Source organism: Salmo trutta, chromosome 28 (genome assembly GCF_901001165.1).
Source record: "Salmo trutta chromosome 28, fSalTru1.1, whole genome shotgun sequence".
Classification (NCBI taxonomy): Eukaryota; Metazoa; Chordata; class Actinopteri; order Salmoniformes; family Salmonidae; genus Salmo; species Salmo trutta.
The window spans coordinates 238,729-251,173 of record NC_042984.1 but is presented as its reverse complement, the minus strand read 5'-3'; the positions used below and the strand labels follow the sequence as shown (position 1 = coordinate 251,173).

The 12,445-nt window shown below is 47.0% G+C and overlaps 1 protein-coding gene across 5 annotated transcripts in view; it reads left to right on the top strand.

Moving 5' to 3' along the window:
* The first annotated feature begins 5,328 nt into the window (after positions 1-5,328).
* Positions 5,329-12,445, top strand: part of LOC115165232 (isocitrate dehydrogenase [NAD] subunit gamma, mitochondrial) — a 32,535-nt gene continuing 25,418 nt past the window's right edge. The window contains exons 1-5 of one of the 5 annotated variants that reach the window (XM_029718226.1): positions 5,329-5,486; positions 8,554-8,601; positions 10,380-10,385; positions 10,502-10,599; positions 10,742-10,857. In XM_029718226.1, coding sequence (XP_029574086.1) covers positions 5,412-5,486; positions 8,554-8,601; positions 10,380-10,385; positions 10,502-10,599; positions 10,742-10,857 — 343 coding nt within the window. In that variant the 5' untranslated portion in view covers positions 5,329-5,411. The remainder of the gene's footprint in view (positions 5,487-8,553; positions 8,602-10,379; positions 10,386-10,501; positions 10,600-10,741; positions 10,858-12,445) is intronic. The other 4 variants (XM_029718222.1, XM_029718224.1, XM_029718223.1 and 1 more) reach the window with 4 other exon arrangements.

The following is a 12,445-nucleotide window of genomic DNA, read 5'->3' as shown; positions in this document are numbered from 1 at the left end:
CTACTGCAGAGATTGCCTGCAGAGTTCTGTCTTACTATCCAGGTCAATTTGAGCTTCTACTTTTAAAAATCCACCTTTTCAGAAACAAGTCTCTTACCGTTGCCGCTTGCTATAGATTACCCTCTACCCCCAGCTGTGCCCTGGACACCATATGTGAATTGATTGCCCCCCATCTTTCTTCAGAGCTCGTGCTGTTAGGTGACCTAAACTGGGACCTGCTTAACACCTCGGCCATCCTACAATCTAAGCTTGATGCCGTCAATCTCACACAAATTATTAATGAACCTAAAAGGTACAACCCCAAATCCGTAAACACGGGCACCCTCATAGATATCATCCTAACAAACCTGCACTCCAAATACACCTCTGCTGTCTTCAACCAGGATCTCAGCAATCACTGCCTTATTGCCTGCGACCATAATGGGTCTGCGGTCAAACGACCACCCCTCATCACATTCAAACGCTCCCAAAAACACTTCAGCGAACAGGCCTTTCTAATCAACCTGGCCCGTGTATCCTGGAATGATTTTGACCTCATTCAGTCAGTAGAGGATGCCTGGTTATTCTTTAAAAGTGCTTTCCTCACCATCTTAAATAAGCATCCCCCATTCAAAAAAACTAGAACCAGGAACAGATATAGCCCTTGGTTCACTCCAGACCTGACTGCCCTTGACCAGCACAAAACTGCGTTAGCATCAAATAGCCCCCGCGATATGGAACTTTTCAGGGAGGTCAGGAACCAATACACACAGGCAGTTAGGAAAGCTAAGTCTAGCTTTTTCAAACAGAAATTTTCATCTTGTAGCACAAACTCCAAAAAGTTCTGGGACACTGTAAAGTCCATGAAGAATAAGAGCACTCCTCCCAGCTGCCCACTGCACTGAGGCTAGGAAACACTGTCACCACCGATATATCCACTATAATTGAGAATTTCAATATGCATTTTTCTACGGCTGGCCATGCTTTCCACCTGGCTACCCCTACCCCGGTCAACAGCTCTGCACCCCCCACAGCAACTCGCCCAAGCCTCCCCCATTTCTCCTTCACCTAAATCCAGATAGCTGATGTTCTGAAAGAGCTGCAAAGTCTGGACAACCACAAATCAGCCGGGCTAGACAATCAGGACCATCTCTTTCTAAAATTATCTGCTGAAATTGTTGCAACCCCTATTACTGGCCTATTCAACCTCTCTTTCGTATCGTCTGAGATCCCCAAAGATTGTAGAGCTGCCACGGTCATCCCCCTCTTCAAAGGGGAAGACACTCTAAACCCAAATTGCTACAGACCTTTATCTATCCTACCCTGCCTTTCTAAGGTCTTCGAAAGCCAAGTTAGCAAACAGATCACCGACCAGTTGAAATCCCACCATACCTTCTCTGCTATGCAATCTGGTTTTCGAGCTGGTCATGGGTGCACCTCAGCCACGCTCAAGGTCCTAAACGATATCATAACCACCATCGATAAGAGACATTACTGTGCAGCCGTATTCATTGACCTGGCCAAGACTTTCGACTCTGTCAATCACCACATTCTTATTGGCAGACTCAACAGCTTTGGTTTCTCAAATGACTGCCTCGCCTGGTTCACCAACTACTTCTCAGATAGAGTTCAGTGTGTCAAATCAGAGGGCCTGTTGTCTGGACCTCTGGCAGTCTCTATGGGGGTGCCACAGGGTACAACCCTTGGGCCGACTCTTTTCTCTATATACATTAATGATGTCGTTCTTGCTGCTGGTGATTCTCTGATCCACCTCTACGCAGACGACACCATTCTGTATACATCTGGCCCTTCTTTGGACACTGTGTTAACTAACCTCCAGACGAGCTTCAATGCCATACAACTCTCCTTCCGTGGCCTCCAACTGCTCTTAAATGCAAGTAAAACTAAGTGCATGCTCTTCAACCGATCGCTGCCCACACCGGCCCGCCCAACTAACATCACTACTCTGGACGGTTCTGACTTAGAATATGTGGACAACTACAAATACCTAGGTGTCTGGTTAGACTGTAAACTCTCCTTCCAGACTCACATTAAGCATCTCCAATCTGAAATGAAATCTAGAATCGGCTTCCTATATCGCAACAAAGCATCCTTCACTCATGCTGCCAAACATACCCTCGTAAAACTGACTATCCTACCGATCCTTGACTTCGGCGATGTCATTTACAAAATAGCCTCCAACACTCTACTCAGCAAATTGGATGCAGTCTATCACAGTGCCATCCGTTTTGTCACCAAAGCCCCATATACTACCCACCACTGCGACCTGTATGCTCTCGTTGGCTGGCCCTCACTTCATATTCGTCACCAAACCCACTGGCTCCAGGTCATCTATAAGTCTTTGCTAGGTAAAGCCCCGCCTTATCTTAGCTCACTGGTCACCATAGCAGCACCCAACCTTAGCACGCGCTCCAGCAGGTATATTTCACTGGTCACCCCCAAAGCCAATTCCTCCTTTGGCTGCCTTTCCTTCCAGTTCTCTACTGCCAATGACTGGAACAAACTGCAAAAATCACTGAAGCTGGAGACTCATATCTCCCTCATTAACTTAAAGCACCAGCTGTCAGAGCAGCTCACAGATCACTGCACCTGTACATAGCCCATCTGTAAATAACCCATCCAACTACCTCATCCCCATACTGATATTTATTTATTTATTTTTTCTCCTTTGCACCCCAGTATCTCTACTTGCACACTCATCTTCTACACATCTATCACTCCAGTGGTTAATTGCTATATTGTAATTATTTTGCCTCTATGGCCTATTTATTGCCTTACATCCCTTATCCTACCTCATTTGCATACACTGTATATCGTCTTGTTCTATTGTATTATTGACTGTATGTTTGTTTATTCCATGTGTAACTCTGTGTTGTGGTTTGTGTTGCACTGCTTTGCTTTATCTTGGCCAGGCCGCAGTTGTAAATTGTTCTCAACTAGTCTACCTGGTTAAATAAAGGTGAAATAATTTTTTTTAAATAAACTCGCTCACCGAGTCAGCGTTTACATCAATGTTATTGTCTGAGGCAACCCGGAACATATCCCAGTCCTCGTGATTGAAGCAATCTTGAAGCATGGAATCCGATTGGTCAGACCAGCGTTGAATAGACCTAAGCACGGGCGCTTCCTGTTTTAGGTTCTGCCTATAGGAAGGGATCAAGAAGATGGAGTCATGGTTGGATTTGCCCAAAGGAGGGCGGGTGAGGCCCTTGTATGCATCGCGGAAGTTAGAGTAGCAATGGCCGAGCGTGTTACTCGCTCATGTACTGCATTCGATATGCTGATAGAATGTATGTAGCCTTGTTCTCAGATTAGCTTTGTTAAAACCCCCAGCTACAATAAATTCAGCCTCAGGATATATGGTTTCCAGTTTGCCTGAAGTCCAGAGAAGTTCCTTGATGGTCGTCTTGGTAACCCCTTGTTGGGGGATATACACAGATGTGACGATATACCCGGCTGTGACGATAACCAAGGAGAGTTCTCTTGGGAGATAATACGGTCTGCATTTGATTGTGAGGAATTCTAGATCAGGTGAACAAAAGTACTTGAGTTCTTGTATGTTATTACAATTACACCATGAGTTGTTAATCATGAAACATACACCCCAGCCCTTCTTACCGGAGAGATGTTTATTCCTGTCGGTGCGATGCACTGAGAATTGGATGTACAGACTCTGACAGCATGTCCCCTGAGAATCCCATTGGCTGTACAGACTCTGACAGCATGTCCCCAGCTAGCCTTGTTTCCGTGAAACAGAGTATGTTACAATCCCGGATATCTCTTTGGAAAGCAACTCTTGCCCTAATTTCGTTGACTTTATTAACTAGGGACTGGACATTAGCGAGTAATATACTGGGAAGCGGTGGGTGGTGTGCGCGCATCTGAAGCCTCACTAGAAGACCGCTCCTGCACCCTCTCCTCCGACGGCGCTGTTTTGGGTCGGCCTCTGGAATCAGTTCAAATGCCCTGGGAGGTGCAGACAAAGGATCCGCTTTGGGAAAGTCATATTCCTGGTTGTAGTGCTGGTTTTGCTGGTAAGTTGACGTCTCTCTGATATCCAATAGTTCTTCCCGGCGGTATGTAATAAGACTTAAGGTTTTCTGGGCTAACAATGTGAGAAACAATACATAAAAAAAACTAAATACTGCACAGTTTCCTAAGGACTAGGAGTGAAGCTGCCATTTCTATCGGTGCCATCTTGCTGTTGTTTTGACCTGTCAGAGGGTTTCCACAGATAACATTGAAAATCAACTAAGCGCTATATTAATACATTACTTGTCTCTTTATCTGTATATACCTCTGTGTGTGTGTTTGGGTTAGGGTTAGAATGAAGTCAAAGGAGGGGTCTATATGCCTGTGTGTGTGCGTGCGTGCGTGTGTGTGAGGGGGGTTAGAATGAAGGAGGGGTCTATATGCCTGTGGGGGGGGGTTAGAATGAAGGAGGGGTCTATATGCCTGTGGGGGGGGGGGGTTAGAATGAAGGAGGGGTCTATATGCCTGTGGGGGGGTTAGAATGAAGGAGGGGTCTATATGCCTGTGTGTGTGGGGGTTGGGGTTAGAATGAAGGAGGGGTCTATATGCCTGTGTGTGTGGGGGTTGGGGTTAGAATGAAGCAGGGGTATACCCAATCCCCAGCCATTCTCTCTCACTCTTTCTGCCCCTCTCCCTCTGGTCTCTTTCCCTCTGGTCTCTTTCCCTCTGGTCTCTTTCCCTCTGGTCTCTCTCCCTCTGCCCCTCTCCCTCTGGTCTCTCTCCCTCTGCCCCTCTCCCTCTGGTCTCTCTCCCTCTGCCCCTCTCCCTCTGGTCTCTCTCCCTCTGCCCCTCTCCCTCTGGTCTCTTTTCCTCTGGTCTCTTTCCCTCTGGTCTCTTTCCCTCTGGTCTCTTTCCCTCTGGTCTCTCTCCCTCTGGTCTCTCTCCCTCTGGTCTCTCTCCCTCTGCCCCTCTCCCTCTGGTCTCTCTCCCTCTGCCCCTCTCCCTCTGGTCTCTTTTCCTCTGGTCTCTCTCCCTCTGGTCTCTTTCCCTCTGGTCTCTTTCCCTCTGGTCTCTCTCCCTCTGGTCTCTCTCCCTCTGGTCTCTTTCCCTCTGGTCTCTCTCCCTCTGGTCTCTCTCCCTCTGGTCTCTCTCCCTCTGGTCTCTTTCCCTCTGGTCTCTTTCCCTCTGGTCTCTCTCCCTCTGGTCTCTTTTCCTCTCCCTCACTCAGTGTTTATTCTCTCTCTCACTCTTTCTGCCCCTCTCCCTCTGGTCTCTTTCCCTCTGCTCTCTTTCCCTCTGGTCTCTTTTCCTCTCCCTCACTCAGTGTTTATTCTCTCTCTCTCTCTCTCTCTCACTCATTTAGGATCAGCTGTTTGAGACCCTGCGCACGCATCTCGCAATCCAGGACTGATTTCCAGTAACATTCCTTCTTCTCCAAGATGACGGGTCGGTCTGTCCTGTCTCTGTCCCGGGTGCTGCAGTCATGGCTGCAGGCCAGCACACACACGGCTCACGTAAGACATCCAGTTCGCTTGTTAGAAAGTTGTTAGAAAGTAACATTGAAAGCTATGTGTTTGACATGTCAACTTGCATTTATTTAGCCTGGTTTGGTTTGTACGGTAAGCTGATTACTCAACTAGCTAATGTTAGCAAGTCGACCCAGTTAGCTAAAGCTATCTAGTCCCACGGCATCACGCCAGCCTGTGTCACTGTCCAGCACTACGATAGCGTAGCGACAAGGTCAGTGCTGATATAACGGTCAGATACGGCCCTGGATCCGCTGCTTATCAACTAAACCTGTGCTTCAGGCAACAACTTACTGTCGTATCCCAAGTTACCAATACCACATCTAGCTAACTACATTATTTACATGGGAAAGTCAAGTGTCTCAAATTTCTGAGCAAGCCTTTATCAGCAACTATATAGGTAGCGCCATATAGGAAAAATACTCTTCTGCATCATCAGCTGTAGCCAGTGTTGCTGTTCTCTCAGGGTCGTTCGTGTTCTGTCAGTTGACTTGTAAGTGATCCGTTTATGACAACTATTTCTTTACAATTAGGCAGGCATTGTGTGTTTTATGTTGAATTAGGCGAAAGAAACCCTCACTTGTTTAGGAGAGGTACTGGCTAGCAGAGTAGAACACCTGTTTAGGAGAGGTGCTGGCAGAGTAGAACACCTGTTTTGGAGAGGTGCTGGCTAACAGAGTAGAACACCTGTTTAGGAGAGGTGCTGGCTAGCAGAGTAGAACACCTGTTTAGGAGAGGTGCTGGCTAGCAGAGTAGAACACCTGTTTAGGAGAGGTGCTGGCTAGCAGAGTAGAACACCTGTTTAGGAGAGGTGCTGGCTAGCAGAGTAGAACACCTGTTAGGAGAGGTGCTGGCTAACAGAGTAGAACACCTGTTTAGGAGAGGTGCTGGCTAGCGGAGTAGAACACCTGTTTAGGAGAGGTGCTGGCTAGCAGAGTAGAACACCTGTTTAGGAGAGGTGCTGGCTAACAGAGTAGAACACCTGTTTAGGAGAGGTGCTGGCTAGCAGAGTAGAACACCTGTTTAGGAGAGGTGCTGGCTAGCAGAGTAGAACACCTGTTTAGGAGAGGTGCTGGCTAGCAGAGTAGAACACCTGTTTAGGAGAGGTGCTGGCTAGCAGAGTAGAACACCTGTTTAGGAGAGGTGCTGGCAGAGTAGAACACCTGTTTAGGAGAGGTGCTGGCTAGCGGAGGAGTAGAACACCTGTTTAGGAGAGGTGCTGGCTAGCGGAGGAGTAGAACACCTGTTTAGGAGAGGTGCTAGCAGAGTAGAACACCTGTTTAGGAGAGGTGCTGGCTAGCAGAGTAGAACACCTGTTTAGGAGAGGTGTTGGCTAGCAGAGTAGAACACCTGTTTAGGAGAGGTGCTGGCTAGCAGAGTAGAACACCTGTTTAGGAGAGGTGCTGGCTAGCAGAGTAGAACACCTGTTTAGGAGAGGTGCTGGCTAGCAGAGTAGAACACCTGTTTAGGAGAGGTGCTGGCTAGCAGAGTAGAACACCTGTTTAGGAGAGGTGCTGGCTAGCAGAGTAGAACACCTGTTTAGGAGAGGTGCTGGCTAGCAGAGTAGAACACCTGTTTAGGAGAGGTGCTGGCTAGCAGAGTAGAACACCTGTTAGGAGAGGTGCTGGCTAGCAGAGTAGAACACCTGTTTAGGAGAGGTGCTGGCTAGCAGAGTAGAACACCTGTTTAGGAGAGGTGCTGGCTAGCAGAGTAGAACACCTGTTTAGGAGAGGTGCTGGCTAGCAGAGTAGAACACCTGTTTAGGAGAGGTGCTGGCTAGCAGAGTAGAACACCTGTTAGGAGAGGTGCTGGCTAGCAGAGTAGAACACCTGTTAGGAGAGGTGCTGGCTAGCAGAGTAGAACACCTGTTTAGGAGAGGTGCTGGCTAGCAGAGTAGAACACCTGTTTAGGAGAGGTGCTGGCTAGCGGAGTAGAACACCTGTTTAGGAGAGGTGCTGGCTAGCGGAGTAGAACACCTGTTTAGGAGAGGTGCTGGCTAGCGGAGTAGAACACCTGTTTAGGAGAGGTGCTGGCTAGCAGAGTAGAACACCTGTTTAGGAGAGGTGCTGGCTAGCAGAGTAGAACACCTGTTTAGGAGAGGTGCTGGCTAGCAGAGTAGAACACCTGTTTAGGAGAGGTGCTGGCTAGCAGAGTAGAACACCTGTTTAGGAGAGGTGCTGGCTAGCGGAGTAGAACACCTGTTTAGGAGAGGTGCTGGCAGAGTAGAACACCTGTTTAGGAGAGGTGCTGGCTAGCAGAGTAGAACACCTGTTTAGGAGAGGTGCTGGCTAGCAGAGTAGAACACCTGTTTAGGAGAGGTGCTGGCAGAGTAGAACACCTGTTTAGGAGAGGTGCTAGCGGAGTAGAACACCTGTTTAGGAGAGGTGCTGGCTAGCAGAGTAGAACACCTGAAAAAGAAAAGGAGAGCCTTACACTCTAGGAGATCAGATAACCTAATAACCAACGCTTCGACAGACACGCTGTACCCTGATGAAGACATATAAACCGGTTACCTGCAGTGTTTGTCATTATACCCCGATGAAGACATCTTGTCTGTCGAAATGTTGGTTATTAAGTTATTAAATTATTACATCTGAGCTTCTAGACTGTGCGGATCTCATTATGTTTAATTCGACCTAATAATAATAGTTAGGTGGGTACTTATATTTTTCCTATTTCACACACGGACAAGTATGCATTATACACATGTGTGAATTGGAAATCACAACTTCCCCTGAGACACCTTTGGAGAGTGAGGTCACAGCCAGGGTCTGCTATTATCAACGGCGACCCTGGAGAAATGTGTGCCTTGCTCAAGGGCACATCGACAGATTCTTTACCTTGTAGGCTCAGGGATTCGAACCAGCGACATCTCTGTTACTGGCCCAACTCTACTACCGCTAGGCTACCTGCCACCCTAGTGTAGCCTACAGTTTGGTTGGGAGAGGGCTAAAGGATGCTAGCTGGCTAGCTAAGAAGTTTTGTGGTTTGAGTGTGGTTGGAAACATTATGGTGACCTGTTTTCCGACCTATTCTGCTACCGGCCGACCGGCAGGTGTTGAGTGCAGCCTTGGGCGGACGGAGGCAGATGTCCCGCTACACCGTGAGTGAATCAACAACCAGAACTTAACCAAGGCAACATGATGCATGACTGTAAAACTGTGTTGGAACAAAATGGTGACTCTATCACCGTGTAGAGTCACCATGTAGAGTCACAAAATGGTGACTCTATCACCGTGTAGAGTCACCGTGTAGAGTCACCGTGTAGAGTCACAAAATGGTGACTCTATCACCGTGTAGAGTCACCATGTAGAGTCACAAAATGGTGACTCTATCACCGTGTAGAGTCACCGAGTAGAGTCACCGTGTAGAGTCACAAAATGGTGACTCTATCACCGTGTAGAGTCACCGTGTAGAGTCACCGTGTAGAGTCACAAAATGGTGACTCTATCACCGTGTAGAGTCCCTGTGTAGAGTCACCGTGTAGAGTCACCGTGTAGAGTCACAAAATGGTGACTCTATCACCATGTAGAGTCACCGTGTAGAGTCACCGTGTAGAGTCACAAAATGGTGACTCTATCACCATGTAGAGTCACCGTGTAGAGTCACCGTGTAGAGTCCCCGTGTAGAGTCACAAAATGGTGACTCTATCACCGTGTAGAGTCACCGTGTAGAGTCACCGTGTAGAGTCACAAAATGGTGACTCTATCACCGTGTAGAGTCACCGTGTAGAGTCAGCGTGTAGAGTCACAAAACGGTGACTCTATCACCGTGTAGAGTCACCGTGTAGAGTCACCGTGTAGAGTCACAAAATGGTGACTCTATCACCATGTAGAGTCACCGTGTAGAGTCACCGTGTAGAGTCACCGTGTAGAGTCACAAAATGGTGACTCTATCACCGTGTAGAGTCACTGTGTAGAGTCACCGTGTAGAGTCACCGTGTAGAGTCACCGTGTAGAGTCACAAAATGGTGACTCTATCACCGTGTAGAGTCACCGTGTAGAGTCGCAAAACGGTGACTCTATCACCGTGTAGAGTCACCGTGTAGAGTCACAAAATGGTGACTATCACCGTGTAGAGTCACCGTGTAGAGTCACTGTGTGGAGTCACCGTGTAGAGTCACAAAATGGTGACTCTATCACCATGTAGCATGCTGACCACACCACTCACGTCGTGTGCGCGAGGAGCCTGAAGGAGGAGAGATTAGTAGAAACAAACTCAATTTACCCTTTTATCTGTGGATTAATTGTCTGAGTAGAGGACCTTGTGCATTTCGGATAAAATAACAACCCAATGTTTATATCCCAGGACAAATTACCTAGCAACAGCAAGCTAGCTAAATGGCCATGAATGTTTAATTATTTTCAACCTATCCCCAAATTAATATCATTGGTTAGAGTTTGTTTTGATATTTCAACCTGCGTGTCCTGATCGTGCCTGGTCTGGGTGGACAAAATCAACTTGCGCCTGCGGTCTGGTCAGCATGTGTGGATAGGAATTGGATGTTAGTGATTGATTAGTAATGTCTGAGATCATGGAGATGATGGTTGCTTTTAGAATGAAGACATGTTCTCCAGAGCTCCTGTATGCTGTCTCTGGCTGGTCTTAACTTTCCTTTAGTCCAACCCTTTAAATACCTCCTTACAGATGTATTGGAATCTCAAAATGCCTTCTGCCTCTCCCACCATGTCAACCCGACTGTTGTGCCCCTGTAATACACTGTACCCAAACTAACTAACTAACTAACTAACTACACTGTAGTTATGCCCATAGATAGCATGGATGCTAATATATTAGCAAGAACCTGTCTGTCCGTCCTCCTCCCTAACTAACTATCCCTCTGTTATCTCCTCTGTCCTCTCCCTCCATCCTCTACAACAGATCATAGTGAGTACAGAGAAACACACACACACAGTAGTGGTCATAGTTATATTGTAGCTTCTAGTCATTGCTGGTTAAAGGCTGGGGTTCTGTATTCCTTGTTGTGGTTCTGTTTGTTCCAGCCCCCTCCAGCACGGTACGGAGGTCGTCACATGGTGACTCTCATCCCAGGAGACGGTATCGGGCCTGAGCTACTCAGCCATGTTAGAGAACTGTTCAGGTTAGACACGCACACACACACACACACACACGCACGCACGCACACACACACACACACAGGCACACACGCACACACACACACACACACACACACACACACACACACGCACGCACACTAACTCCTACATTTCTGTGTACGTTAGGTTCTGCTGTGTACCGGTGGATTTTGAGGTGGTGAATGTGGATTCTACTATGACATCAGAGGATGACATCAACGACGCCATTACAGCCATCAGACGCAACGGAGTGGCCCTCAAAGGTCTGGAGGAGGGAGAGGGAGAGAGAGGGAGGGGAAGAGAGGCAGAGAGAGAGAGGGCGAGGTGGAGTGAGGCAGAGAGAGAGGTGGAAGGGGAGAGAGTCCGAGAGAAATAGAATGCAAAAACCTAAGAAAGAAATTGAGAAACCAATCAACAACAAAAACATAGAGACCCAGAAAACCAGAGCCTACGCCTTCACTATGGTGAATCACTGAAACAATACAGAAATACACCACGGAAAAAGAAGGAACAGCACGTCAGAAATCAGCTCAATGTAATTGAAGAATCCATAGAATCTAATGACTTCTGGGACACGAAACAAAGAACAACATGAAGAGTTATCTATCCAAAATGGAGATGAATGGATGAACCACTTCTCCAATCTTTTTGGCTCTATAACAAAGAACAAACAGCAAAAACATGTACATGCTCAAATACAAATCTTAGAATCAACTATTAAAGACTACCAGAACCCACTGGATTCTCCAATTACATTGAATGATGTACAGGACAAAATACAAACCCTACAACTCAAAAAGGCCTGTGGTGTTGATGGTATCCTAAATGAAATGATAAAATATACAGACCACATATTCCAATTAGCTATACTTAAACTCTTTAACATCATCCTTAGCTCCGGCATCTTCACAAATGTTTGATACCAAGGACTGATCACCCCAATCCACAAAATTGGAGACAAATTTGACCCCAATAACTACTGTGGGATATGCGTCAACAGCAACCTTGGGAAAATCCTCTGCATTATCATTAACAGCAAACTCGTACATTTCCTCAGTGAAAACAATGTACTGAGCAAATGTCAAATTGGCTTTTTACCAAATTGTCATACGACAGACCACGTATTCACCCTCCACACCCTAATTGACAAACAAACCAAAACAAAGTCTAATCATCATAAAAAAAGCTTTTGACTCAATTTGGCATGAGGGTCTGCTATACAAAATGATGGAAAGTGGTGTTGGGGGAAAACCATAGGACATTATAAAATCCATGTACACAAACAACAAGTGCATGGCTAAAATTTGAAGAAAAAAAAAGTTCTTTCCACAGGGCCATGGGGTGAGACAGGGATGCAGCTTAAGCCCCACACTCTTAAACATATATGTCAACAAATTGGCGAGGGCACTAGAACAGTCTGCAGCACCCGGCCTCACCCTACTATAATCTGAATTCAAATGTCTACTGTTCGCTGATGATCTGGTGCTTCCGTCCCCAACCAAGGAGGGCCTACAGCAAGCACTTAGATCTTCTGTGCAGTTTCTGTCGGACCTGGGCCCCGTCAGACCTGGGCCCTGACAGACCTGGGCCCTGACAGACCTGGGCCCCGACAGTAAATCTCAGTAAGACAAAATAATGGTGTTCCAAAAAACGTCCAGTTGCCAGGACCACAAACACAAATTCCATCTAAACACTGTTGCCCTATAGCACACAAAAAACTATACATACCTCGGCCTAAACATCAGCGCCACAGTTAACTTCCACAAAACTGTGAATGATCTGAGAGACAAGGCAAGAAGGGCCTTCTATGCCATCAAAAGTAACATTAAATTCGACATACCAATTAGGATC